Below are 26,371 nucleotides of genomic sequence, written 5' to 3'. Positions count from 1 at the left end.
GAGAGGCCCGCGCACCGCGATGAAGAGTGGCCCCCGCTTGCCACAACTAGAGAAAGCCCTCGCACAGAAACGAAGACCCAATACAGCCAAAAATAAATAAATAAATAAACAAAAGTTAAAAAAAAAAAAAAGAAAAAAATGGGCCGAAGACCTAAGTAGACATTTCACCGAAGAAGACATACAGATGGCCAAGAGGCACATGAAAAGATGCTCAACATCACTAACTATTAGAGAAATGCAAATCAAAACTACAATGAGGTGTCACCTCATGCCGGTCAGAATGGCCATTATCAAAAAATCTAGAAACAATAAATGCTGGAATGGGTGTGGTGAAAAGGGAACCCTCCTGCAGTGTTGGTGGGAATGTAAATTAATAGAGCCACTATGGAGAACAGTATGGCGGTTCCTTAAAAAACTAAAAATAGAGCTACCATATGACCCAGTAATCCCACTACTGGGCATATACCCTGAGAAAACCATAATTCAAAAAGAGACATGTACCACAATGCTCATTGCAGCACTATTTACAATAGCCAGGACATGGAACCAACCTAAATGTCCATCAACAGATGACTGGATAAAGAAGATGTGTCACATATATACAATGGAATATTACTCAGCCATAAAAAGAAACAAAATTGAGTTATTTGTAGTGAGGTGAATGGACCCAGAGTCTGTCATACAGAGTGAAGTAAGTCAGAAAGAGAAAATCAAATACCGTATGCTAACGCATATATATGGAATCTAAAAAAAAAAAAAAAAATGGTACTGATGAGCCTAGTTGCAGGGCAGGAATAAAGAGGGAGACATAGAGAATGGACTTGAGGACTTGGGGTGGGAGGGGGAAGCTGGGGCGAAGTGAGAGTAGCATGGACATATATACACTACCAAATGTAAAATAGTTGGCTGCTGGGAAGCAGCAGCTTGGTGCTTTGCGATGACCTAGAGGCGTGGGACAGGGAGGATGGGAGGGAGGCTCAAGAGGGAGGGGATATGGGGACATGTGTATGCATATGGCTGATTCGCTTTGTTGTGCAACTGAAACTAACACAGTATTGTGAAGCAATTATACTCCAATAAAGATCTATTAAAAATTAAAAAAAAGAATACATGCATATATTAAGTTCTATCTTATATGGGCTTGGTTCGTGGTGCCCCAAAACAATTACAATAGTAACATCAAAGATCACTTAACACACATCACCATAACAAATATTACAGTAATAATGAAAAAGTCTGAAATATTTCGAGAATTACCAAATGGGACAAAGAGACACAAAGTGAGCAAATGCTATTGTAAAAATGGCACCGACAGACTTGCTGGACACAAGGTAAAAATGCAATAAAGTGAAGAGCAATAAAGCAAAGCTCAATAAAACAAGGTATGTCCATATGTGTAGATAATCTATTCCTAAAACAGATGGGCAACCAACAAAATCTGTAATTCTCATGCGTACAACAGCCCAAAGTTGGTCTTGCTTTCATTCAGAATGCGATTTAAGTTTAATGAGTTTATTATCGTTCTTTTTAAGTATAAGCGCTCTGCTTTCCAAAAGATTAAAGGGGTGGGCTCTTTTACCCATGAGAATAGTTAAGTTCTTCTGTAGGGAAGGGGGCCTGAATTTGGAGAAGAACCTTCCTCTGGTTCTAATTCTACAAAAGCAATGCAAACTTTGGCAAGTCATTTAACATCTCTGAACACAACTGCCAACTGCAAACTAGGGTTTGTACCTGACCTGCTATAAGCAATAAAAAATACAATTTGAGCAATACCTTTATCATTAACATTACTAAATAAAGTGAGGTAAAAGGGCAATAACACGGGTAAGATAAATATATCAAAGTTCAAAAGTAAGACTATACTCTGAAATTAATAAGAAATATGTCACGGAACACAGTACATCTCTAGAAGTATACACAAGAAAGTGATAACTATGGTTGTGTCTGGGGAAAGGAATTGGACAGCTGAAGAAAGGGGACATATTGTTTAACATAATCTTTTTGTATCTTCTGAAAATGATTCTATGTAAATGTATTATGTATTTAAAAATAATGGATAAGATTAGCTGTCATTTAAAAAAAAAAAAGGATGCAATCCTAGGAATTATCTTTTAATGTCTAAAGGAAAATTCCAGCAACATCTTAAATCTCACCAGTGTCTGAGGTTTAATCCACCCAATTATGTTAAAGAGGGTAGTAGCTGATGTTTATTGAGCAATTATATCTCACCAGCCTCTACAGTACCCACTATACAAGCATTTTCAGCCAATTGGTATGCATAGTTCTATAGCAGTACCAGAGGACCTGAATGTTCTAGGTGGGAATGCCTAGAACCCAGTACAAGCACTTGCAGACATTCAGCACTGGTCGGGTAGTTGTTTGCTGTACAAACTCCAAAGAGTTTATGCAGCATATGGTTCACTGCCTCACAGCTGAAGAATACAGATGCATTCTAAATGCTCTACTAAAGCCTACCACAAAAACTGTGCATTTTAACTACAAACTGAAGCATTGCAGGAGAAAGGTAAATTACTTACTAATTAATGCCCAACAAATTACCTTAACTCAAAAATAAGTCTCTCAGCTTGTGTCCTGGGCAGTTTCTATATTTTTCTTAATTATAGTATTTTTATACTTCATGTTTAAAAACACAGTTTTAAATTAACATACACACATTCTTGGCTCCCTTAAAAGAGAAAGAAAAGGAGGGAGGGAGGGAGAGAAAAGGAGGAGAAAAGAATGCATGAGTTATGTCTATAAATAGAAGTGTGACATAATATCAAGATCATGGAATTCTGGGTCTGAAGGCTTGAATTCAAGTTCTAGCTCCACTACCTGCTCACACACACATCCTTTAACATAGTTAATCACTACTATTATAATAAAATGTGGACAAAGTGGTTTTGGTCCACCCTGCTATAAAGGAAAATAATGTCATACCAGCACCATCACTACCACAAATTCAAAACTAAACTCACCTACATCCTCTGAAATTTATTTCCTCCTGTGTTCCTTCTATGAATGACATTCTGATATCCTTGTTGCCTGGGCCCAAAGTCGAGTCATGTGCATCTCACCTCCCCTTTAACCTCACATACACTAAGGTTGCCAAGTTCAATTCATCCTATGTCTACCCTATCTCCTACATCCATCCTTGCTTCTTTGTTCCCACTGCCACTATCCTAATTCAGGCCTTTCCCCTCTAGTCTGTTCTGGAGAACAATCTCCTAATTGGCTCCCCACTTCTAGTCTCTTCCCAGTTTAATTCTATTCTACACCCCTCATCCTGCAGCATGCCATTCCCTTGTTAAAAACCTTTGAGGGGCTCTTTTCTGTCTTCACAGTCTAGCATTCAGCAAGGATGCTTTCCAGCAGCCACTCCCCCACTCTTCCATTGTGAAGCAGCCCTGTAGTTTTCATCCCAAACTGGTCTCTAAACAGTCAGTTTAACCCCATTTTCCTTGGCCACACTAATGGTTCAAGGATGGCCTTAGGGAAGTGTGACCTAAAGTGGACTGGTCATAGCAAAGACCCAGAATGGGGAGTGGAGGAGGAAAAGTTAAATCTCCTCTAGTGAAGATGTGATATGCAAATGTGAAGCCAAATGGGGACGGACGGAGCATAAAGAACTGCAGTGAAGCGGGGAGAGAGCTCTGTTTAAACTATACCTGACCACCTCCAGCCAAAAAAACTGTTATGTGAACCAGCCAAACTCCTTCATTTCTTAGGTCCTGTTTGACCTACAGTCACAAGCATTCTGATAGAAAAATCTTCTAAAAGCTAGATACAACTCATTTCTACTCCATGAAATGCTTAAAGGAGGCTAGTCTATGTACCTCTTTTAAGCGTGTAAGCTATACATTCAGTTCTACAAACAAACAGTGGGAGCAGAGATCTGGGCATAAATAAACCCCCTCTTCCCCATGGTTTGCCCCTCTACTTTCTTTTGTTAATGTGCTAATATTCTCAAAAAATTTTTTAAAGAACCACTGCTAGTCTCAGAGTTTAGAGCAACTAAAATTCACCTCAATTCAGCCCTCCTAAAAAACAACTCAACAGAAACAAAAACGCAAATACTACTCTCCAGATAAGAACTAACAGTCCTCTCTCCCTCCTCCCCTCCCTCTCCCTCCCTCTCTGTCCTTAAAAAAATTTCTTTTGGAGGAAGCATTTTGCTTCACTTACTCAAAATTTTTAGAATGCATGGTCATTACTAACAAAATTCATATTCATGGCAGGAAATTGACAGGTTTAAAGAAAATGAGAGAAGCACATCTGTCCTTGTAAAGTTTTTCCAATTACAATGACAAACGTGCCTTCTTTGGTATCTTAAGGTCTCTGGTTGGTTGGCTAAACACATTAAACATATGACTAAGTGTCTTTTAGGAGGAAAGTAATTTACAGAAAGGATCTAAAAGAACCAACAGCCAAAACATTGCAAGACAATCAAAAGACTGTCCCTGTTCTTATTATTCTGCTACATGAAAAGGGAAACCGCAGGTCCTGCTCTCTGAATTCTCTGAGGTCAGTGCCAGCACTGCTCCTGAAATGTTTACACAGCCCCTACGTGGGAGACAGGAAGGGAGCTGTGAGGGACAAGTCTCAGGTCTGCTGCTGCTTCTAGACTCAGCAACCTGAGGGGAGACAACCAGATTTTCCATCAGAGGTTTCTTATGCCATCTAAACGTATTTCCATTCTGCAATGTGACTACGAATAAATTGGATTCCCAGTAAGACAGAGATCAAGAGTTTATCTCAGTTGTCACCGAACTGCCTCTTTTGCTTACCAGCTTCTCTTTCCTCTGTCTTCGCATCTCATTTGTCCACCAGTGCTTTCCTCTTTCTTTTCCATAATGAAAAATGTTTTTAATATATTATTTTAGTGTTAAACTCCTGAGATTCAAAGCTACTCTTTCTTTATCCATTTCATTTTAATTACTGATCTTACAGAGGATTTTGGTTTTTAAAAAATTGTGTTTTGGGGCTTCCCTGGTGGCGCAGTGGTTGAGAGTCTGCCTGCCAATGCAGGGGACATGGGTTCGAGCCCTGGTCTGGGAATATCCCACATGCCGCGGAGCAACTGGGCCCATGAGCCACAATTACTGAGCCTGTGCGTCTGGAGCCTGTGCTCCGCAAAAAGAGAGGCCACGATAGTGAAAGGCCCACGCACCGCGATGAAGAGTGGCCCCCGCTTGCCACAACTAGAGAAAGCCCTCGCACAGAAACGAAGACCCAACACAGCCATAAATAAATAAATAAATAAATAAATAAATAAAGTTAGAAGTTCTTCTGTTAAAAAAAAAAATTGTGTTTTAAGTACTAAGGATTTAATTTTATCTCTCAAAGTAAACACCTGAGGTAGACAACTCCATACTATTTATTCATTCACTCCTTCAACCAACAATTCTTCACAGAAATCATCACAACTGTCTTACTAAATCAATGGCAATGACTTGGACAAAAGAAAATCTTACTGTGTTTCTCAGATTATTGCTCAGCTCATTTAACCACAACACCTCAGTAAAATGGTCACTCTGGCTTCTAACTAGTGACCAGAAATCAGAACTTCTTTTCTTAATTTAAATTCCACCCCTTTGGGATAACAGATACTTGTGTTTCCTTAATACAATCCTCTATTCTTCAGCTTTTAAATTGAGCATATATTATTTTTAAATTTAAAAGCCACATACTTTTTCAAAAGCACTTATTGTCTTTTATTATTTCAAGCCAATTATTTTACTTATCCTCACTTCTGGTAGGATATTCAGTACCAGGAAAGTGCCATGTAAACAAAAGTCCAAAAGCTTCATTATATAAAGCCTTCGGACAGTGTGTAAAACACACATTCCTCAGAAAGTCCTACTAAAATGTCCAAAACAGAGCAAATGCGTAGTTTCCTGGATAAACTTGAAGATAGTATGCAAAACAATAATAAAATACATAGACAATCCACAAACCTTTATTTGTGACACTAATTTTAGCCTCTTTCCAAAAACAAAACAAAAACTCTCACATTAACTACAAACAAGTAGCAAAACTAAATGCATTCATCTCCTTTTGTCTGTCCCTAATCTTCTTCCTACTCACTTTTTGTCTAAAAAGTGCTTATTGTAAGATAAGCAAGTTAAAGTATTGATTCTCTCTGAAAATATTCGATTTGTTGCTCTTGCATAACACCCTATGAATACAGATTTTTAACTTCTCATACCTAAAGAAACAACAATGGGGAACAAACAGTTGGGTTTCTCTTGGGTTCCCTTATCCTGGAAAGCTCGAATTTTAAGTCTCTCCCTAAATAAACACCTTTACTTTGTGACACTTTTCTCCAAACAAAAAACATATTTAGTCATACACACAGTCACAAAACTTTAGAGTTCCTATTAGAAAATATATAGATACTTTGGACAGAAAAAAACCAGACTTTTTAAAGAAAAAATATTTACAAAAGTCATGCCCACAATTAAATCTGAATGTTCTCCTCAATTCTAAGAACACCTTTTAAGGAATCTTAAAGCTTTATGTTTCTGTGTAAGGAAACCTGGGTCAACTGGTGAAAAGCTCAAAGGCCCATAATCTCACACAAAGCCGCAGGGTCAAAAGGCAGAGGTCAGGGAACAGGGGAACAGGGTGCAAAATAGTTCCCACAGTTGACAGGAGGCTGTATCTCATTATCTCAGAAGACATTCAAAGACTGTTCAGTCATGTTCACTAAAATAATACAACCGTTTCCTTTAAGTCCCAAAGCAAATCTGAATTTTATGAAAGAATTCCTTATTTTGAAGAGCAAGGAATTTAAGAAGTTACTTCTTTCCCCTACACTGAAAACAACACCTATCTCTCACACACATACACCCATGCTTCAGCTGCCCCTCAAAGACTGACTTTCAGATAAAAGCTGTCACCTGATCTATTCAACAGGGTTCACTGGGGCACGGAAATAACTACTAAATATGCATACATGTCAACAGACATTTCACAGCAAGGCCTCTGCCCTCTAATGATTCAACAAAATATGTCTACTTCTTGGCCTTATGGCCACATTCAGAAAAAGCTACATTTTTACTCCTAGTTAGAGAAGATTTCATCCCAGGGAAGAGTGAACATGATTCTGTTAAACTTTTAGCAGGTGTGACATTTGTACAGAAGACCCTGTAATGACTCCTCTAGCACAATTACTGTGGGCACTCCAGGATCTAGGGCATTTGTCTGGATATCTCTGTACCATTTCTCGCACTCTAACCACAAAATCTGTGTTCCATGTAGAAGAGAGAGTAAGAGATAGATCAATGAGATCAGGAAAAGAGGATTTTGGAATAACAGGCGTGGTTTTAAGTTTTTGTCTTCCATTCTCTATACACGCACACTTTAACTCTCTCTCCACTGGCCCCTTCCCCCAAGGACAAGACGGTTTACAAGTGCTTCACAGTAAACGAGGCCTGTCAGTCCTTCTCTGTGAGGAATACACAAGATTCTACATTGCAGCCCACAAGGCTTTCATGTATTTATTTAAAATAAAACTGTAACTAGGGCTGCCAATGGAAAAATAAGCACTGCCAGACAGGAGTGAGAACAACTAAACAAAATAACCTATTTTGGCATAAACACCTCAATGGTACCAATGTTTATGGTTTAATAAGCTGTGAAATCACAGTCATTGTTCTCATGAACAATGGCACAAAGCAAAGGGAATCAAGTACGAAAGCTCATTTTCCTGGAGCTGAGCCAGAATATTTTGAAATTTGGACAAAAGTTCATTAAGAAAAAGAACACACTTGAGATAGGAGATGGGGAAACATTTTTAAACAATTTGTTATCTTGTTGCCCCAGCCACTTAAATTTCCTTAAAAGTTAGGGTTAAACTTAAAGTGAAGAAAACTAACCTGGAAAGTAAAACAAAACACTGTGGTCCTAGAAGTGAATCATTCACAAGCTTTAAACCTATAAGCAGTCCTAAATTCCTACTACCCAAACTATTCTTATTAAAGTCTCATTCTCATGGAATTCCAGTTGATATGCTGGTACTGATTCTTATGACAGGGAGGACTTCCATGTCAGGGAATTGTATGAGAGTACGGGATGCTCACTTCCCCCACAACAATTCACATTTCATCTGCCTACGGGGAAACAATCTCTCCTTGTTATTTTAGTCCTGGGAGGAAACAAAATGATATAAATTTAATATATAGAAAGAATATTGTTGATCTAGCAGATTGTCCCTGTTTTCCCAAAGGACTATGAGGGAAGGAGAAGGAAGGAAACTGAAGGGATACTAGAAACAGAAAGTATGGAACCTGAATAGCTGTGGGAAATAAGAAAATCCTCCCTGGACTTCCCTGGTGGCGCAGTGGTTAAGAATCTACCTTCCAACGCAGGGGACACGGGTTCAATCCCTGGTCCGGGAAGATCCCACATGCCGCGGAGCAACTAAGCCCGTGCACCACAACTACTGAGCCCACGTGCCACAACTACTGAAGCCCACGCGCCTAGAGCCCGTGCTCCAACAAGAGAAGCCACCGCAATGAGAAGCCTGCATACCACAACGAAGAGTAGCCCCTGCTCACCACAACTAGAGAAAGCCCACGTGCAGCAATGAAGACCCAACACAGCCATAAATTCATTCATTCACTCATGCATTCATTAAAACAAATTAAATTAGAAACTCCTCCCTGGGAAATCCCTGGTGATCCAGCGCTTTCACTGCTGGGGCCCAGGTTTGATCTCTGGTCAGGGAACAAAGATCCCAGGGGCCGCAGCGCTGCCCAAAAAAACAAACAAACAAACCTCCTCCCTGTTTGTGCTGGGGATGAAGGTAACTGGAGGATTCATGAGACCTCAATTTCTTCACTATGAGATGCTAATGACAGTGAAAATTTTTGCCAAAAAATTATTTCCTCTTCTCCACGTTGTTACAGAAAAAAGAACCAAAAGAGCAGGTTGTGGTTTTAAGAGGACTAAGATGAAAATAAGGGTGATCTTTGAAGAAGGAATTAGGGGGAAAAAAAAAAATACAAAAGCCTGGTCTATGAGCAAACTTGTGCCATGCTGACTATTGGAAACTTAATTTAGATATCACTTCTACATGAATGTTTCCTCAAACTATAGAATAACTTTCTGTGTTAAATAACAGTGGGAGTGGGAGTGTGTTGTACTAGAAAAGAGGGAGACAGGGAAGGCAAGAAAACACGATCTTCAAAGCAGAAACCTGGATTCTCTAGGCCAGGGCAGGAGACAATTATGCAAAACAGGTGGATTTACATCACAAGGCCTCTAGGATATAGAAAACAAACTATTTAAAATATCTTTAAACTGGGTTTCACAGTTTAAAACCTAGAGGTCTACAAGCTGTATCTAAGGATTCAGACTATTAGTCCACAGCAGGGTTGAACTTTAAAAATTCTACAACTCTAAAATTATAATTCTACCTCATATTTTTTTTGTATTCTATAGTTTAAAAGCTCTTTGCAAAACACTGTCATATTTTATAATTGAGAAAAGTATCTAGAAACAATCTAGATCAGTGTTAAGTGTTGAAAAGCATACTCCCATGTGTGTCCTTGGACTATGAACAAATTTTTAAAAAAATATACAGGGAAGGGAAGCAAATAGACTACTGTTGCAGTGGTATTCCTAAGAGAACATGAACATATGAAAACTATTCACAGCTCACCAATAACTAGCTTGGCAGTAGCATTAACAAGACAGATTTCCCATCATGTATGGGGCTATTCACAATTGCTGGTATGGTGCATGTAATACCACCTCTTTCTCTTCCACTCAATAAAAGCACATAGGAATGTAAATGAGAGTGACATCATTAGAGGGAAGACCTTGAATTCATCCCACTTATTTAAAAATACATACCATTTACAACCTCAGTATTTCAACTATTATTAATAATTACTTGTGACCCAACTCACAACTGCCAGGCACAGTAGTATGTCACCACCCAGCAGGTGAGGACAGCTGGTCTGGAGGACTTGGAGGGGCAGCAGGGCACAGTGGAAGAGGGTCACCGGGATGCAATTCCAGCTTTGGCCTTTATCGTCTCTGTGACTTTGGGCAACAACTCACCAAACCTCAGCCTCCTCGCCTGTAAAGTGATGATAGTAATACCTTCGACTTATTGTGAGGATTATTAAAGACAATGTTTATAAACCAACCACAGTTCATGGCCCAGTAAATGTTAACTATTTTCATAGTTTCATCACATAAAGGTGATTTCCTGGAACTACTTCTGACTTAATAGTGCTAGCACGTATCTTTGAAAGTCATTTAAAGAAAGCGTTATTTCAAAATTAACTTTCTGTACCAGTGATGTATACAACTATTATATATTTTATATATATGAAATATATATTTTATTTACATAAATTACATATATATGTATAACTTGTATACATTTTATACAAGTTAAAAGGCATTAACTTAAGAAATCCATTAATTAAAACAGTCACAATATTTAATTTAGAATAAAGTTAGTAAAAATCATGGATTCTTGGGAAAGGTGCAGGAATGAAGGGGAAAGCAACTGTTTCATGTTCTTCTAGGCTCACGAAGTGCTGTCTCAGCAGTGCATAAAATACTTCCATTTTTATTCCCAGAATTCTCAGTTCTTACCCTCCTCACACTAAGACAGATATCCTTGCATTCTGTTTGAAAAGTAAGGTAGAAGACAGCCTCATACTGAAAATTTTTGGAATCTCTGGCTAAGAGGTTATTAAATGGTACCATCTTAAAAAGTCAAGCCTTAGGCAGAACAGAACATTATACAAGGTACGATAAAGACAGAGTATAAAAGGAAAAAAAAATACAAAGGATTAAACTTTATAGAAGAGAACTGTCCTGGCTGACCAGGCCCAAAACTGATGTGGATGCCCACGAAGAAGGAAACTGAATGCAATTTCCTAAGGTATTCCTCTAAAGACACAACTGGAGCTACCAGTGCTCGTTTGTACAGACACTTTCTGAAATTTCATAAACACTACCCACCATTTATGTGCTCATCACTTGGCACTAGTTCATAAATAAGTAAGACATGTTGTTTGCTTTAAAAAAAAAAATCAAAGCATTGCTGGTATCTGCATGCTTGCTTGCATAAAACTAGTGTTTAAAAAAAAAGTTTATTACTTTTATTTATCTATTTATCATAGCTTATTTCAAGAGGGAAAGATTAGGCTAATAATATTATAGACATAAGAAATTTTAGTAGCTTTCCACAAAGCTGACATACACCTTTTAAAAAATTAATCATTCATCCACTCTCTTGTTTTTTTTTTAGCAATTTCAAGCTTCCTATTAAAAAAAAAAACTCTAGTCCATTTTAGAGGTTAAAAAACCCACAAATAAACCAAATATACTAACTTTTATTGTTGGTAACAAAAGGAAAAGTTCTATATTTGTCCATTTCAAGTTATCTCATTCATTTATTCAAACAATCTGAGTCCCTATAATGGGCCAGGCACTATTTTAGTCAAAGGGTATACAATACTAAACAAGAGGGACAAGGTCCTGCCCTCTAAGAGCCGACAATCTAATGGGGAAGATTGACATTAAAAAGTAAAAGTAGGGCTTCCCTGGTGGCACAGTGGTTGAGAATACGCCTGCCAATGCAGGGGACATGGGTTCAAGCCCTGGTCCGGGAAGATCCCACATGCCGAGGAGCAACTAAGCCTGTGCACCACAACTACTGAGCCTGCACCCTAGAGCCCGCGAGCCACAACTACTGAAGCCCATGCGCCTAGAGCCCGTGCTCCACAACAACAAGAGAAGCCACCGCAATGAGAAGCCCATGCACTGCAATGAAGAGTAACCCCCGCTTGCCACAACTAGAGAAAGCCCGCATGCAGCAACAAAGACTCAACACAGCCAAAAATAAACAAACAAACAAACAAATAAATAAATAAAAAGTAAAAGCAAGCAAATGCATTCACAATATATTGTCGGGTACTAATAAGTGCTGTGGTAATAACTGTGAGGGAAATACAGCAAGGCGACTGCAAGGTGGGGCAGGCAGGGAGAGGAAGGACACTATTTTATACAGGATGGTCTGGGAAGGCCACTCTGAGGAGGTAACATTTGTGCAAAGACCTGAACGAGGAGAAGAAGCCACTCCCACAAAGATGTAGGGCTGCACTGCCCAAAGGGTGGCCACCGGCCACATGTGGCTACTAAACACCTGAAATGTGGCTAGTCCAAATTGAGATGTGCTGTAAGCGTAAAATACACACTGCATTTTGAAGATTTAGTAAGAAAAAAAGAATGTGAAATATCTCATGAATAATTTTTATGTTGATTATATGTTGAAATAATATCCTAGACATATAAATAAAATTAATATCACCTGTCTCTTTTTATCCTTCTAAATGTGGCTACTAGAAAATTTAAAACTACAAACGTGTCTCACGTTATATTTACAATGGACGATGCTGGTCTAGGGGAAGAGGGTCTAGTGAAAGAACAGAAGATGAACAGGCCATGAGATAAGAAGCTTGCTGGGGCTTCCCTGGTGGCGCAGTGGTTAAGAATCTGCCTGTCAATGCAGGCGACACGGGTTCAAGCCCTGGTCCGCGAAGATCCCACATGCCGTGGAGCAACTAAGCCCGTGCGCCACAACTACTGAGCCTGTGCTCTAGAGCCCACAAGCCACAACTACTGAGCCTGCGCTCTAGAGCCCGTGCTCCGCAACAAGAGAAGCCACCGCAGTGAGAAGCCCGCGCACCACAACCAAAAGTAGCCCCCACTTGCCTCAACTAGAGAAAGCCCGCATGCAGCAACCAACACCCAACAAATCCAAAAATAAAATACATAAATTAAAATTAAAAAAAGAAGAAGCAGCTTGCTGTGTTTAAGAACCTGCAAGAAAACCAATGTAGCAGGAAAGAGTGATCCAATCTGAGAAGGTTGGAAAGGCAGGCAGAAAGCAGATCATGAACAGCTTTGACAACCAGGGTGAACAGACTAAATATTTGTGTCCCCCGCAAAATTCCTATGTTGAAATTTAACCCCCAATGTGATGATATTTGGAGGTAGGGCCTTCGGGATGTGCTTACGTCATAAGGGTGGAACCTTCATGAATGGGATTCATACATATTCTTATAAGCGATATCTCAGACAGCAACCTCACCCCTTTCATATAAGACAGGCATCTATGAACCAGGAAGTGGGCCCTCACTAGACACCCGATCTGCCGGCACCTTCATCTCAGACTTCCCAACCTCCAGAACTGTGAGAAATAAATTCCTGTTGTTTATAAGCCACCCAGTATATGGTATTCTGTTATAGCAGCCTGAACAAACTAAGATACCATTAAAGAATTTGAATACAAAGGAATCTATTGAAGAATTTTAAGTGGAAAAAATTATTCTAAGATCCCACTGGCTATTGTGTGGAACACTGGCAGTATCATCCATAATGCTAGAATACAGACGTCTAGAGATTATATAATATGGTCATTTCAAACAGGGGTCTCTGGGTTTCTAAGAGTCCATGCAGATAACAACTGAGAGCCCATGAACTGATACTAATATTTCAAAAAGCTTATTAAAAATTGCACCTTTCCTGTAAAGGGCACTGCATAGACTAACTTATTTTTTTCCATTCCTTGTGAATGAAATTATAATTACTCCATCAGTCCTCATGTGAAATATGGGGTATATTCAGTCTTCATGTTCTATGTCATCTAGGATTAATCTTTTAAAAAACCGATATACTTAGTTTTTCATTCAAAAATAATTTCAGGGGGCTTCCCTCGTGGCACAGTGGTTGAGAATCCGCCTGCCAATGCAGGGGACATGGGTTCAAGCCCTGGTCTGGGAAGATCCCACATGCCGCGGAGCAACTAAGCCCGTGAGCCACACCTACTGAGCCTGCGCGTCTGGAGCCTGTGCTCCGCAACAAGAGAGGCCGCGACAGTGAGAGGCCCGTGCACCACGATGAAGAGTGGCCACCGCTTGCCACAACTGGAGAAAGCCCTCGCACAGAAATGAAGCCCCAACACAGCAAAAATTAATTAATTAATTAATTTAAAAAATAATAATAATAATTTCAGGCCCATAGAAGACAAGAGTGGTAAGTTCAGAAATCAATCATCTCACTTAACCCCTTCGAGACAGATAAAAACACTTGAGACCAGTCCCGCCCATCAGGAAACTTGCACAAGCCTCTTAGATAGTCTCATCCACCAGAGGGCAGACAGCAGAAGCAAGAACTACAACCCCACAGCCTGTGGAACAAAAAAGACATTCACAGAAAGACAAGATGAAAAGGCAGAGGGCTATGTAGCAGATGAAGGAACAAGATAAAACCCCAGTAAAACAACTAAATGAAGCGGAGATATGCAACCTTCCAGAAAAAGAATTCAGAATAATGATAATGAAGATGATCCAGGACCTCGGAAAAAGAATGGAGGCAAAGATCAAGAAGATGCAAGAAATGTTTAACAAAGATCTAGAAGAATTAAAGAACAAACAAACAGAGATGAACAACACAATAACTGAAATGAAAAATACACTAGAAGGAATCAATAGGAGAATAACTGAGGCAGAAGAACGGATAAGTGACTTGGAAGACAGAATGGTGGAATTCACTGCTGCAGAACAGAATAAAGAAAAAAAGAATAAAAAGAAATGAAGACAGCCTAAGAGACCTCTGGGACAACATTAAACGCAACAACATTCGCATTATAGGGGTCCCAGAAGGAGAAGAGAAAGAGAAAGGACCCAAGAAAATATTTGAAGAGATTATAGCCGAAAACTTCCCTAACATGGGAAAGGGAATAGCCACCCAAGTCCACGAAGCACAGCAAGTCCCATACAGGATAAACCCAAGGAGAAACACACTGAGACACATAGTAATCAAACTGGCAAAAATTAAAGACTGGGATGGACATGTATACACTGATGTGTATAAAATGGATGACTAATAAGAACCTGCTGTATAAAAAATAAATAAAATAAAATTCAAAAAAAACAAAAAACAAAAAAACACTTGAGGCCCACAGCTGTCCTATGTAACAGGCCCAGGATGGCACTCTCAGCTTCTGACTGTGCATCCAGCTTTAACAACTGTACTGACAGCCACGCAAGCCATGGTTTCACAAGCAACCAACATTCCTCTTCAAAACTATAAACTTACCTAAGAACAAGTAATTTATGCTAAGAAAAGATAGGTATAAAACCCAGTAAGAAGAATGAAAAGGTTTAAAATTTTTTTGAAAGTGGTATTTTTATTTATGCAGTAAATGCCTTATACCTATATAATATCTTATCTTTATAAATATTCATTAATAAAAACAAAAGTAGTGCTCACTTAGGCAGCACATATACTAAAATTGGAACAATACAGAGAAGATTAGCATGGCCCCTGCGCAAGGAGGACATGCAAAGTCGTGAAGCATTCCATATTTTTGTACAGCAGAAACTAACATAACATTGTAAAGCAATTATACTCCAATAAAGATATTTAAAAAATTTAATACCACAAAAAAAGAACAAAAGTAAATCAAATATATATTCTTTTTTTTTTTTTTAAATAAATGAATGATAGAATGCATACAGTGCCACCTTTAAGAAGAGACAAGCCAAGTCAGGTCTTAAAGGTCATAAAGACCAGTCTTCTCCCTCTTAATATCTTTCCTCTACAGAGGAGTTAAAAGATAATCTCATTTGATTATAAGGTTATCCATGAAGAGTACTGGTAGATTTTATAATCTGTGTGATACAGTATATGTTACTAAGGAGGCAGCAAATGTAGTGGTTATGAGCATGGATGGATCATGTCAGACTTTTAATCCAGGTTTCTCACTTCTTATATGAACTTAGGTAAAGTACTTAAATTCTCTAGCCTCAGTTTCCTCATCTGGAAAACAGAGAAAATAGTGCCACCTCCTAAGGTTGTTGTCAGGATTAAATGAAGTAATAATCATGAAGTATTGATTAGGCCAGTGCTTGGCATGTGGAAAGTACTAAATAAATGTTATTTTATTATTGCTATTTCATTGTAGATTCTTTCAAAACAGTGACTGTCACCTATATACTCCTCAACTTGGCACACTGTAATCATTTAACATTGAATAATTAGGGGCTTCCCAGGTGGCGCAGTGGTTGACAATCTGCCTGCCAATGCAGGGGACACGGGTTCAATCCCTGGTCCGGGAAGATCCCACATGCCGCGGAGCAACTAAGCCCGTGCGCCACAACTACTGAGCCTGTGCTCCGCAACTACTGAAGCTTGCGCGCCTACAGCCCATGCTCCACAAAGAGAGAAGCCACTGCACCACAACGAAGAGTAGCCCCCGCTCGCCGCAACTAGAGAAAGCCCACGCACAGCAACGAAGGCCCAAAGCAGCCAAAAATAAATAAATAAAATAAATAAATTTATTTTTTAAAAATTGAATAATTAATCCATAATAGCTAGTTATGGCTTTACCAAAAACAAAATTTAGGTCATTATTAATCAAAACTGTTAAGGATCTGGACATATGATACTTGTTTCCTAAAGTACTTTTTTTTTAATTGAAGTATAGTTGACTAAAGTACCTTATGTAGGAACTACCTCTACCCTCTACCTCTCTAACAAATTATAGAAGAAGAAAATGTTTTCTTCCATATGGAGTTCCATGGAAATTATGACTAACTTCTATTACTCCAAGAGTGTCTGTGACCAGAAGTGGAAATGCAAACAAAAGGATATACTCAGGAATTTCAGAACAGTCTGTCTCAACTCCTTAGCAGTGGATACTATGTACTTGCCCTCCTCCAGCCTTCTTTTTCTCTTCCCGTCCCCTTTCTTTCCCTTTCTCTTACTATTTTCTCCTCCTCCAAAGACACTTATGCTCCTCCCTCCTCCCTTCTCCCTATCCATCTCATCTTCTCTGGTCTTCTGAGCTCCCCATGCTGGAAGGTCCTGCATTAACCAATGCAGCAGGTGCCTGAGCCCTAGGGTTACCACATGGACTTAGCTGCTCTCACTGTTGGGCCAATTTCACCATGAAGAGTTTTATTTCCAGTGGATTTTTTTTAACTTTTTTTTTTTTTAATATTTATTTATTTATTTATTTGGCTGCGCCGGGTCTTAGTTGCAGCACGCGAGACCTTTTAGTTACAGCATGTGGGCTCTTAGTTGTGGCATGTGGGATCTAGTTCCCTGACCAGGGATAGAACCCGGGCCCCTTGCATTGGGAGTGCATAGTCTTAACCACTGGACCACCAGGGAAGTCCCTCCCAGTGGATTTTTAAAATCAAGTTATCACTATACCACAGCAACCAGACCTTGAATCTTCTTTGGCCCCATTAGAATGGAACTTGATCCTTGTATTATTCCTTCCCCAGCCTCCCAGTTACCAGGTCAGACCTTCCAAACTCCCAAACATAATCTATTGTGGGCCAGGGATGTCAACAAGGCTAACAATTGAGGCACCGAGAATGTAGTCAGATGAAGGAAGCTCCTACCCCACCCACGCCCATACACCTGGCGGCAGTTTTTAAAAGACTTTAGCACAGTCTTGACTATTGACATTCAGTCTGGATTAAGGGCAATCCTGAAATGCTTGCTGAACTTGAGTCACCCTCATCTTTTTTCTGAGCTTAAATAACTATGGAGCTTTGTGTATTAGAACAAACAGGCTTGGGAATTCCGTGGCAGTCCAGTGGTTAGGACTCACTCAGCGCTCTCACTGCCGAGACACCAGATTCCATCCCTGGTCAGGGAACTAAGATCCCACAAGCCGCAAGACAAGGCCAAAAAAACCCAAAAAAAAACAGGCTTTAGTCTGGTGCCTGCGCTGGTCAAATGTGATCTCTAAGACCTTAAACTCTCAGTCTTGGTTTCTTCACTCTAAATTATGTCTAAGGTCCTTTCCAGCACTACTGTGGCATGATACTGTCAGTCTCAACTAAATTTTATATTTGAATTTAGACCATGGTCTCCACTGCCTCTAAGCTCTTCTGGAAACCAGAGCCAAGACACCAAGGCTAAAAATAAACAGCTGGAGGCACCAAGGAAGATCTCTAAACAAAGGTCTGTGGCAGTGCTCACCCATCAGACTTCCATATCTATCAGCAGTACTGAATCCAAGCTACCATGGGAAAGCTTTAAGAATATTCTGGTCACCACACAATTTGTAGACTCATGTGTAAGTCTTATTAAACACTAAGGTACTATGAAAGAGAGAGGCAAAGGCCTTTCCTTCTTGGGGGTTCGCATATTTATGTTACTTAAATAAAGGTCTAATTACATCCTTCGTTTTTCTTTTTTTTGTTTTTTGTTTTTAAATTTATTTATTTATTTATTTTTGGCTGCGTTGGGTCTTCCTTGCTGTGCATGGGCTTTCTCTAGTTGTGGCGAGCAGGGGCTACTCTTCGTTGCAGTGCGCAGGCTTCTCATTACGGTGGCTTCTCTTTTTGCCAAGCACGGGCTCTAGGCACACAGGCTTCAGTAGTTGTGGCTCGTGGGCTCTAGAGCACAGGCTCAGTAGTTGTGGCTCACGGGCTTAGTTGCTCTGCGGCATATGGGATCTTCCCGGACCAGGGCTCAAACCCGTGTCCCCTGCACTGGCAGGCGGATCCTTAACCACTGCACCACCAGGGAAGCCCCACATCCTTCATTTTTCCATTGCCTGAAAGATCTGTGCTGTAAATCAAGCCACATAAATTCCTACAGCTAGGTCTTAGAGGAAATGAGAGACATACAAGAAAATTTCAAAATGACACCTGCTTCCCTTCACATCAACTAATTCCAGTGACTTCTATTTACAGCCCCTTTCTTCTTTATGCAATAAAGAATCAGTTTGGAACTTTTTCTTTTCTTTAACATTAAAGGAAATTTAAACATTTCTGCTTTAACATTTAAGGGACAATTTTGTTAGCAGATAAAGTACATCTTGAAAATATACATTGAGTAGGAGAAGCACAACAGCTAAGACATGGTAGAGAAAGGACAATAGGCAATACTGCTGTATCAGTATACATATAGAGAGAGACATCTCCGTAAAATTTCTAGGTCTTCCATTTTAAAATATTTTAAATTTATATATATTTAAATTATCTTCTGCTGTTAAAAGACCTACTTGAAATGAAAGAAGTCTTTTCCATTGTTCGTAAAGCAGCGCCTTACTGGAGGAGTGTCTAAAAAACAATCTAAAGTCCTGATAACTTTATTACAAGGTCTCATTTCTCATAAAGTCTCAGTCTATTTAATTGTTACTTCATCATATGGTTTGTGTCCTTCATTTGATAACAATGTCCCACCACCTGCACAGTGTGAGTTCTAGGAATATACACATGTTAAGAAAAAGTCTATAAAGCAATTGGTAGAATTTACGTTTAATAGAAGTCAATTAAGATCTTCTACAGGCAGGGTGACAACTTGCTAAGAAACAGTGTGATAAAAATGGATCAGTTCCAGAAAAGTAAAATAGAAACTTAACTATCATTAACTTTGAAATTAATGCAGCAAAACAGAAACAACCTTCTGACTAATTTGCCTAACTCACTGGCCTTGTTTCCTGATCCTTAAATGTAACTCTGTGGAAACAGTTAAGAAGACTGTTAGCTGGAACATGATACTACATTCTCTTGTTTCCTCTCCTCTCACTGGTCACATTTCTTAACCTCCTTGGTTGTTTCCCCCTCATCCTTCTCACCTCTGAATGTTGGAATGTCTCCAGGACTCAATCCTCGAGCCTCTTTTCTATCTACACCCACTCCCTGGGTGATGTCACCCAATTTCATGGCTTTCGAATCATATCTAAAAATAAATTCAGACCCCTGAAAGATGTCTTGCCTACTTGGTATCTCCATCTGAATGTCTAATGGGCACCTCAAACTTAACATGTCCAAAGCTAAACTAATCTTCTCCAGCCAGCTTCTCCATCAGTCTTCCAATTTTAGTAAATAAAGGTGCTTATAATTGCTTAGGCAGAAAATCCTGGAGTCATCTCTGATCACTTTCTTTGAATATGAATACCATACTCAATTCATCAGCAAGTCCTGCTGACTCTCCCTTCAAAATATATCCAGCTTCTAACCACTTCATGGCTACCGCCCTGGTCCAAGCCACCAACAACTCTCACCTCAAACAGTGAAAAAGAGCCTCCTAACCGGTCCGTCTCTATCCTTGCCCCTGATATACTCTAGTCAACATGGCAGCCACAGCCATCTTTTCAGAAGGTACATCAGATCTCATTACACTGCTCAAAACCTAGTGAGATGGTTTCCCATCTCAGAGTAAAAGTCTGTCTATGAGGCCCTACAGAATCTCCCCTACCCCTTCTCAATGATCATATCTACTATTCTTCCTCTCACTCAGTATCAACCACATTGGCCTCCTTGCTGTTACCTGCAAAACTAGGCACTCTTCCACCTCAGGTCTTTGCACGTGCTGTTTCCTCTGCCTACAATGCTGCTCCCTGAGACAATCCACATAGCTTGCTTCCTCACCTCCTTTAGGGTTCTGTTCAAATATCACCTTATCAGTGAGGCCTTCCCTAACCATCTTATTTAAAATCATTACGACCCCACAAGTCTCACCATTCTGCTGGCACAGCCCTACCATCATTTCCCTGCTTTATTTTTCCTCATAGCACTTATTAACTAACCTCTGACAAACTATATATTTTTATTATTTCGTCATGCTAGAATGTAAGCTCTATGATGGCAGGAATTTTTTGACTGCTTTGATTACAGCTGAGCCCAGGGCCTAGAACACAATCTACACCTGAAGGCTTTCAAAAATATTTGCTGGGGCTTCCCTGGTGGCGCAGTGGTTGAGAGTCTGCCTGCCAATACAGGCGACATGGGTTCGAGCCCTGGTCTGGGAGGATCCCACATGCCGCGGAGCGGCTAGGCCCGTGAGCCACAACTGCTGAGCCTGTGCGTCTGGAGCCTGTGCTCCACAATAAGAGAGGCTGCGACGGTGAGAGGCCTGTGCATCGCGATGAAGAGTGGCCCCCACTCGCCGCAGCCGGAGAAGGCCCTCGCACAGAAACGGAGACCCAACACAGCCAAAAATAAATAAATTAATTAATTTAAAAAAAACTATTTGCTGAATGATCAAATGAAAATATTATCAGACAAAATTGTTACCTCAAAACACGAAGTATTATGAGGGGCAGAAATCCCAAACAACACCCACACTCACCCACAGTATTGCAAAAGAAGCCAGTTTGTGCCTTAAAAAAAATGCATTAAAAGTTTTTTTACTGTTTAATTTTGTTAAAGCCATTTGCACTATGCCTAAAGAGTCCCAGGCCACACTTACGGGTGTTGTTTTAGCTTTACTAGGCATACAGACTTGATGACGAAAAAAATACAGGCTTTTTCCAGTCATCAGTCGCCACTGACAGAAGGTCTCCAAGTGCCTCAGTGCCACAAATGCTTAGGGAGATGTTTAGGGGAAAAGGGATTCTAGAAACATAAAGTAATACCTTCACCAATCCCAAAAGAGGAATCTCTCCAAATCCCTCTGCAAACATTTTTTTCTAACTCCATAACCCTTAACAAAGCCATTCTTAATATGTACATGAAATCTTAATTGAAGAAACAACATGAATATATAATTACACATAGAGAAAACCTGGTACTCCTCTCTCTTTTCAAAAAATAAAATTAAGTAAAACTAGACATAGTTTAGCTTTTGTTGAAAATGTTTTGCTGTGAAACTGACAAGATATTCACTTGGGTAAGAGGTCACTTGGGTATTGTATCTTAAGGCTAAACAGTTTTGTTTACTACTGTTTATTATTTAATACATTCTTCCCAGTCCGCCCCTCCAAAAAGGAAAAGAAAAGAAAAATACACACTGGTGCAATCAAGAATGCTATGTCCAAAAGAAGCTGTTCTGAAAGGCTATGACCTAAGTGTTTAACACTGACACAGATAAAGTTCAAGCGTTAGATGTCACTTATCTCACCCATTTAAAAAAAAAAAAAAATCCAGATTCAGATCCCAAGAAGGCAAGCAGAAAGAAACAGGCGTGAAAAATGAAATCAGCCTTTTCTCGCCGGCCTCCTCCCGACACTGTGCACTCACCCCCCGGCCCCTCCACCACCATCTTTTAACAGCCCCCTTTCCCAGCGTCGGTTCCCCAGCTCAGCCCTGCACTGCGCCACCAAATGAGTCAAGAGGACGGGCCAATGCCCCTCCAGGAAAACCCAGGCAGCAACACTCGGTGCACCCAACTGAGGGGAAATATCCAACTACTTAAACTCGGAACAGTATAAGCGGTGTCAACAAAGCGTCGTGCCGGGACCCGAGCGTTCAAAGATCATCGCCAGCTCCGGTGACACTGCCAAACCGACAGGATTCCAAAATGACAGGATTCCAAAAGGTGACTCGACGGTCATCGCAGAACCCAAGGCGTGAGGCGGCGCAGACCGGGAACAGTCAGGGATGAAATACAACCAGCCTCCCGCCCGGTGCTCGCCCCACGGGCCACCGCCGCCTGGGTGGGCGCGAACCCCGCGGCCTCCAACTCCCCTCCCCGAGGGGGCCGGGGCGCCGCGTCACGTGCCGAGGCTGAAACTTCGCAGCCGGGGCGGAGGGTGGAGGGTAGGGGGCGGGAGCCGCAGGAGCACAGCGAGGCCTGGAGTTAATGCTCCCGGTGACTCACCGGCCGCCTCCGTGGGCAGCTGCGGGCGAGGGGGCCGGCGCGCCGGGCTGGGGCCGTGCCCTTGGGGCCGCCCCCGACCCTGCCCCCGCGCCCGTTATTCATAACCCCGCGCCCGCCAGGCAAAAGCCCCCGGCGGGCGCCCGCGGGCTCAGCAGCGCACCCTGCACGCGGAATAAATAACAATGTCATTAATCGCCGCCCGAGAGCCCGGCCGGCCAGAGAGCGGGCGCCGCCGGGAGCTGACTTTGTCTGGAGCCCGCACGCCGCCTCCCGAGCGTCCCCGCAGCGCCCCCCGCGTCCCTGAGGCGACCCCCCGCGCCGCCGCAGCCCGGCCTTACCCGCCAGCTCGTCGGGCTCCAGGCCGCTGTCCGCGTCGATCCCGCACAGCACGAAGTAGTGCGCGAAACGGCAGGCTGCCGGGGAGGAGCCCGAGCCCGGGCCGGGCGCCGCGCCGCTCCCGCTCATCCCGGCTGCGCTGCTCCTGCCGCCGCTGCCGCCGCCGCCGCCCGAGAGGGCTCGCTGCCGAGACTGCCGCTCGGGCTTCGGTCTCCGCGCGCCCGCCCTAGGGCGACCCGGGCGCGCCCATGGCCGCGCAGCCGCCGCTCGTCACCGCAGCTTCGCTCCTCGCTCAGCGCCAGGGAAGGGGCCGCGAGCTCGCGCGCAGTCGGTCCGGATTCCGGTGCGGGGTGGGGGAGGGGCGCGCGGGGCGGTGGGGGAGTGTCGCCGTGAGAGGCCCGCGCCGCCGCAGCTGCACTCGCGGACTGGGAGCCACGGCGTCTGGCGCCCGCCGGTCAGCTGAGCCGGCGCTCGAGCTGTGGGAGCGCGGGGGCGCGGAGGACCGGCGCGTGGGGCGGGGGCTTGGAGGGGAGGGCGCGCTCGCGAGGGGCGGGAGCGCGCGTTTCGGCTGTGTGTGTGCGCGCGCGTCCAGCGGGCTCGGAGGGAGAGCCCAGGGCTGGAGGGATTCGTGCCCGCCCCGCCGGCCGGGGCTGCGGCGCGTGGGCGACCCCACACACGCGGCTCCTGGCCTCCTCCTGCCCGCAAGAGGCAAAGCCGCAGAGCAAGATTATGCCTTTTAAATGGGATGCTACCTATCCTGATTTTTTAAAAAAAGAAATGCAGCTTTGGGAAAGGTTAACGGCGCTCTGAAACCATTTCCCGCAACGATCTGGACCATCAACATGTTTTAAACTGTGACAAGTGCAGATGCCAATCTCATTTTAAGATCCTAGTCTTTGAATCCTTCCCCCAGCCCTCAGCCCCATTCACAAGCTATCCTTCCTCACTGAACTGGTGCCAGCTCAATGGTGAAGGGGGGCGGGGGTGGGGGGAACAATACTCAATATCCACAAAGCTTTGAGACTTCTAAAAGGACTTCAGTTACCAACTTCCCCTCCTCGACCCATTCCGTAATATATCCTGACATTTTCCAGGTCAGTGTAAAGTAGCCAAGGCGCTCCAGTTCCCCAGCTCTGTACTCATTTGATATTATCAGCTCTCCCAGCAGGTACAATCGGCGGCTGATAAAGCAACAGGAATTAGACCCTGAACTCTGCTCTTCACAAGACTATGGCTCTCTTACCCTGCCCTTTCCTCTGACTTTACATTATTCAGAACGAGCTCACCAATCAGTTCTTACTCTCTTGAAAGGTGAAAAACTGAATCCATCCCACTCCACATTGTCATCCCTTCCACATCACTCCGTACTCTCTTCCTTCGGGATTTGGGTATAAGGGGGCGGGGCGGGGGGGGCGTGTGGGTGTGCATCGTGAACACCGCTGCTAGACACACAAGCAAACCTTCCAGGGAGGTGGACTGAGAGAACGAACCTCAATTATTTGACTGAATAATGTTCTTCCTGGAAGATATGTATGCATGCATACCATCAATTACTCTAGCTTGTACCCTCACTTTCTCTCCAAGTTTGAAGGGTAAGAAAAATCCAAAAATCAGAATGAGCCACAGCCTGGGAAATGCACCATTAGCTCCTGTTGCACCCTGCACTTTTCCTTCAAAATGCTTATAATGACTTTTTCTGTGTCTGCTCAGCTGGATTGTAAGCTCCACAGAGCAGGAGTCACCATCCTGCTATTCCTATTTCTAGTATCTAGCAGAACCCTGGTCCACCTAGTCCTTCAATTTATGTTTATTGAATGAATGAAAGAAGGGTGGTTATCTAGGTAGTAACAAGTTGTCGATGCTACTAGGAAAATACAGAAACTGTAATATCTGTGACATATTTATGAACATATGCTAATTTGCTATTGTACAATGATTGCTGTTTCTCATATACAGAGTACTGAAATATGTAAAACAATTTCACTAATGGTGGGGGGAGGGAATGACAGGTTGTGTATGTGTTTCTTCTATCTTTGCTGGTAGATCCTTACAGATTGTTTGTTAGATTCTAGACTAATAAAACAAAGCACAATAGAAAACTAATTTACTGTTTGAACTAGCCAAGGGATATGTCACGTTTTGTTCATTTGAAAAGTAACTGACTTATGAGTTTGTAAGCCCTGCATTAATGTTTTCAAGATGAAAAAATAGAAAGAAGCTCAAACAGAATGCAATCAATTATGATATATAAATTTCATCAAAATAGATAAAATCTCTAAAATCGCCCCTAAAGCTTTCAAGAGAACTGTCACACATTACAAGATTAAACTCTAATTTAAAGATACCTGGGTATGTTCTAATTATCACTTCAGAATGACAGTGTGTAGGTATATTCTGCATTAAGCTGCAACAAAACAAAGCTGAAAGGATAACCAAGAATTAACTATATATCATTGCATACATGTTTTCCTCTGAAATGATGGCATAGAAATAAGCTAAGTGAACAAAAATGACTTAAATCTTACAAAATGTTTAAATTGTGTTGAGGAGGGAAGAGATCATATCCCTATTCCCATGCCAAGACAACCTCTGTCGGTACCATCCTTCATTTCCACCATGTCATCCACACATACTCACAACCAAGAGAGATGGGAGTGCTAAAGTAACTATTCAGAGTCCCAGATGTTCATTGGACCACATTTTACTAGTAGTCAGAGTCACCACATGATATGCCACCAGGTTAGCCGTGCTCAGTCAATTCCTCATTCCTGTGCTTCCTGCAGGCAGCAGACCCTGGCATGGCTGAGCCTCTCCAAGCATAAGTGATGCCCTCCATTGGAGTTTTTACCAGAGAGTCCTTCAGAGGCAGCAGATCATTGATCAAATACTTAGAGCATAGCCTTCCATTCTGCTTGTACATATGCTGCCTGACTGGGAACCTGCAATGGAGAAAACAATCCCAACTTTAACCTCTACATAGCACAAAACATGCCAAATAATCACAATTCCAACAAAAGATTTTCTTTTGTGAGTGATGTTTTCTTGAGTGACATTTTCTTCTGCCAGGGTTTTAGCTTTCTGGGAAAATCTTATCACAATGAAAAGTTATTTGGAAAATCAATAACCATATTCCCTCATCATTAGTTTCAGAAAGAGTGTTAGTTTATGCCAATAAGAGTTTGGTAGCAAAACAGCCAACTCACGATTTTGCATAAATCTGTTTCTACCGTATACAATGGGTCCAAGTAAAAAAAAAATCTCTTTTATGTAAGTCATTATGCTAATGCTTTGAGAATATGAAACTAAATAAGACACAATCCCTCTTCTTCAGGAGTCTAGAGTCTAGCAGGAAGGAAAGTATTTTTCAAAAATAATTAAAATACAAAAAAGAGATAATAAAAAGTAAAATGTCATATATTCCACAGGACAA

The 26,371-nt window shown here is 41.8% G+C and overlaps 1 protein-coding gene and 1 non-coding gene across 7 annotated transcripts in view; one reads left to right on the top strand and one right to left on the bottom strand.

Annotated features, from left to right (window-relative positions):
* DENND5B (DENN domain containing 5B) overlaps positions 1 to 23,444 on the bottom strand; it is a 221,568-nt gene extending 198,124 nt beyond the window's left edge. For 2 of the 6 annotated variants that reach the window (XM_057556534.1, XM_057556535.1), the window contains exon 1: positions 22,944 to 23,444. In XM_057556534.1, coding sequence (XP_057412517.1) covers positions 22,944 to 23,070 — 127 coding nt within the window. In that variant the 5' untranslated portion in view covers positions 23,071 to 23,444. The remainder of the gene's footprint in view (positions 1 to 22,943) is intronic. The other 4 variants (XM_057556537.1, XM_057556536.1, XM_057556538.1 and 1 more) reach the window with 3 other exon arrangements.
* LOC114236914 (U6 spliceosomal RNA) lies at positions 15,299 to 15,405 on the top strand. The gene has a single exon (XR_003622760.1). It is a non-coding gene; the product is annotated as a U6 spliceosomal RNA (small nuclear RNA).
* Positions 23,445 to 26,371: the final 2,927 nt, after the last annotated feature.

This window comes from Balaenoptera acutorostrata, chromosome 11 (genome assembly GCF_949987535.1).
Source record: "Balaenoptera acutorostrata chromosome 11, mBalAcu1.1, whole genome shotgun sequence".
Classification (NCBI taxonomy): Eukaryota; Metazoa; Chordata; class Mammalia; order Artiodactyla; family Balaenopteridae; genus Balaenoptera; species Balaenoptera acutorostrata.
The sequence above is the reverse complement of the archived record's forward strand: the minus strand, read 5'-3'. Positions and strand labels throughout refer to the sequence as shown.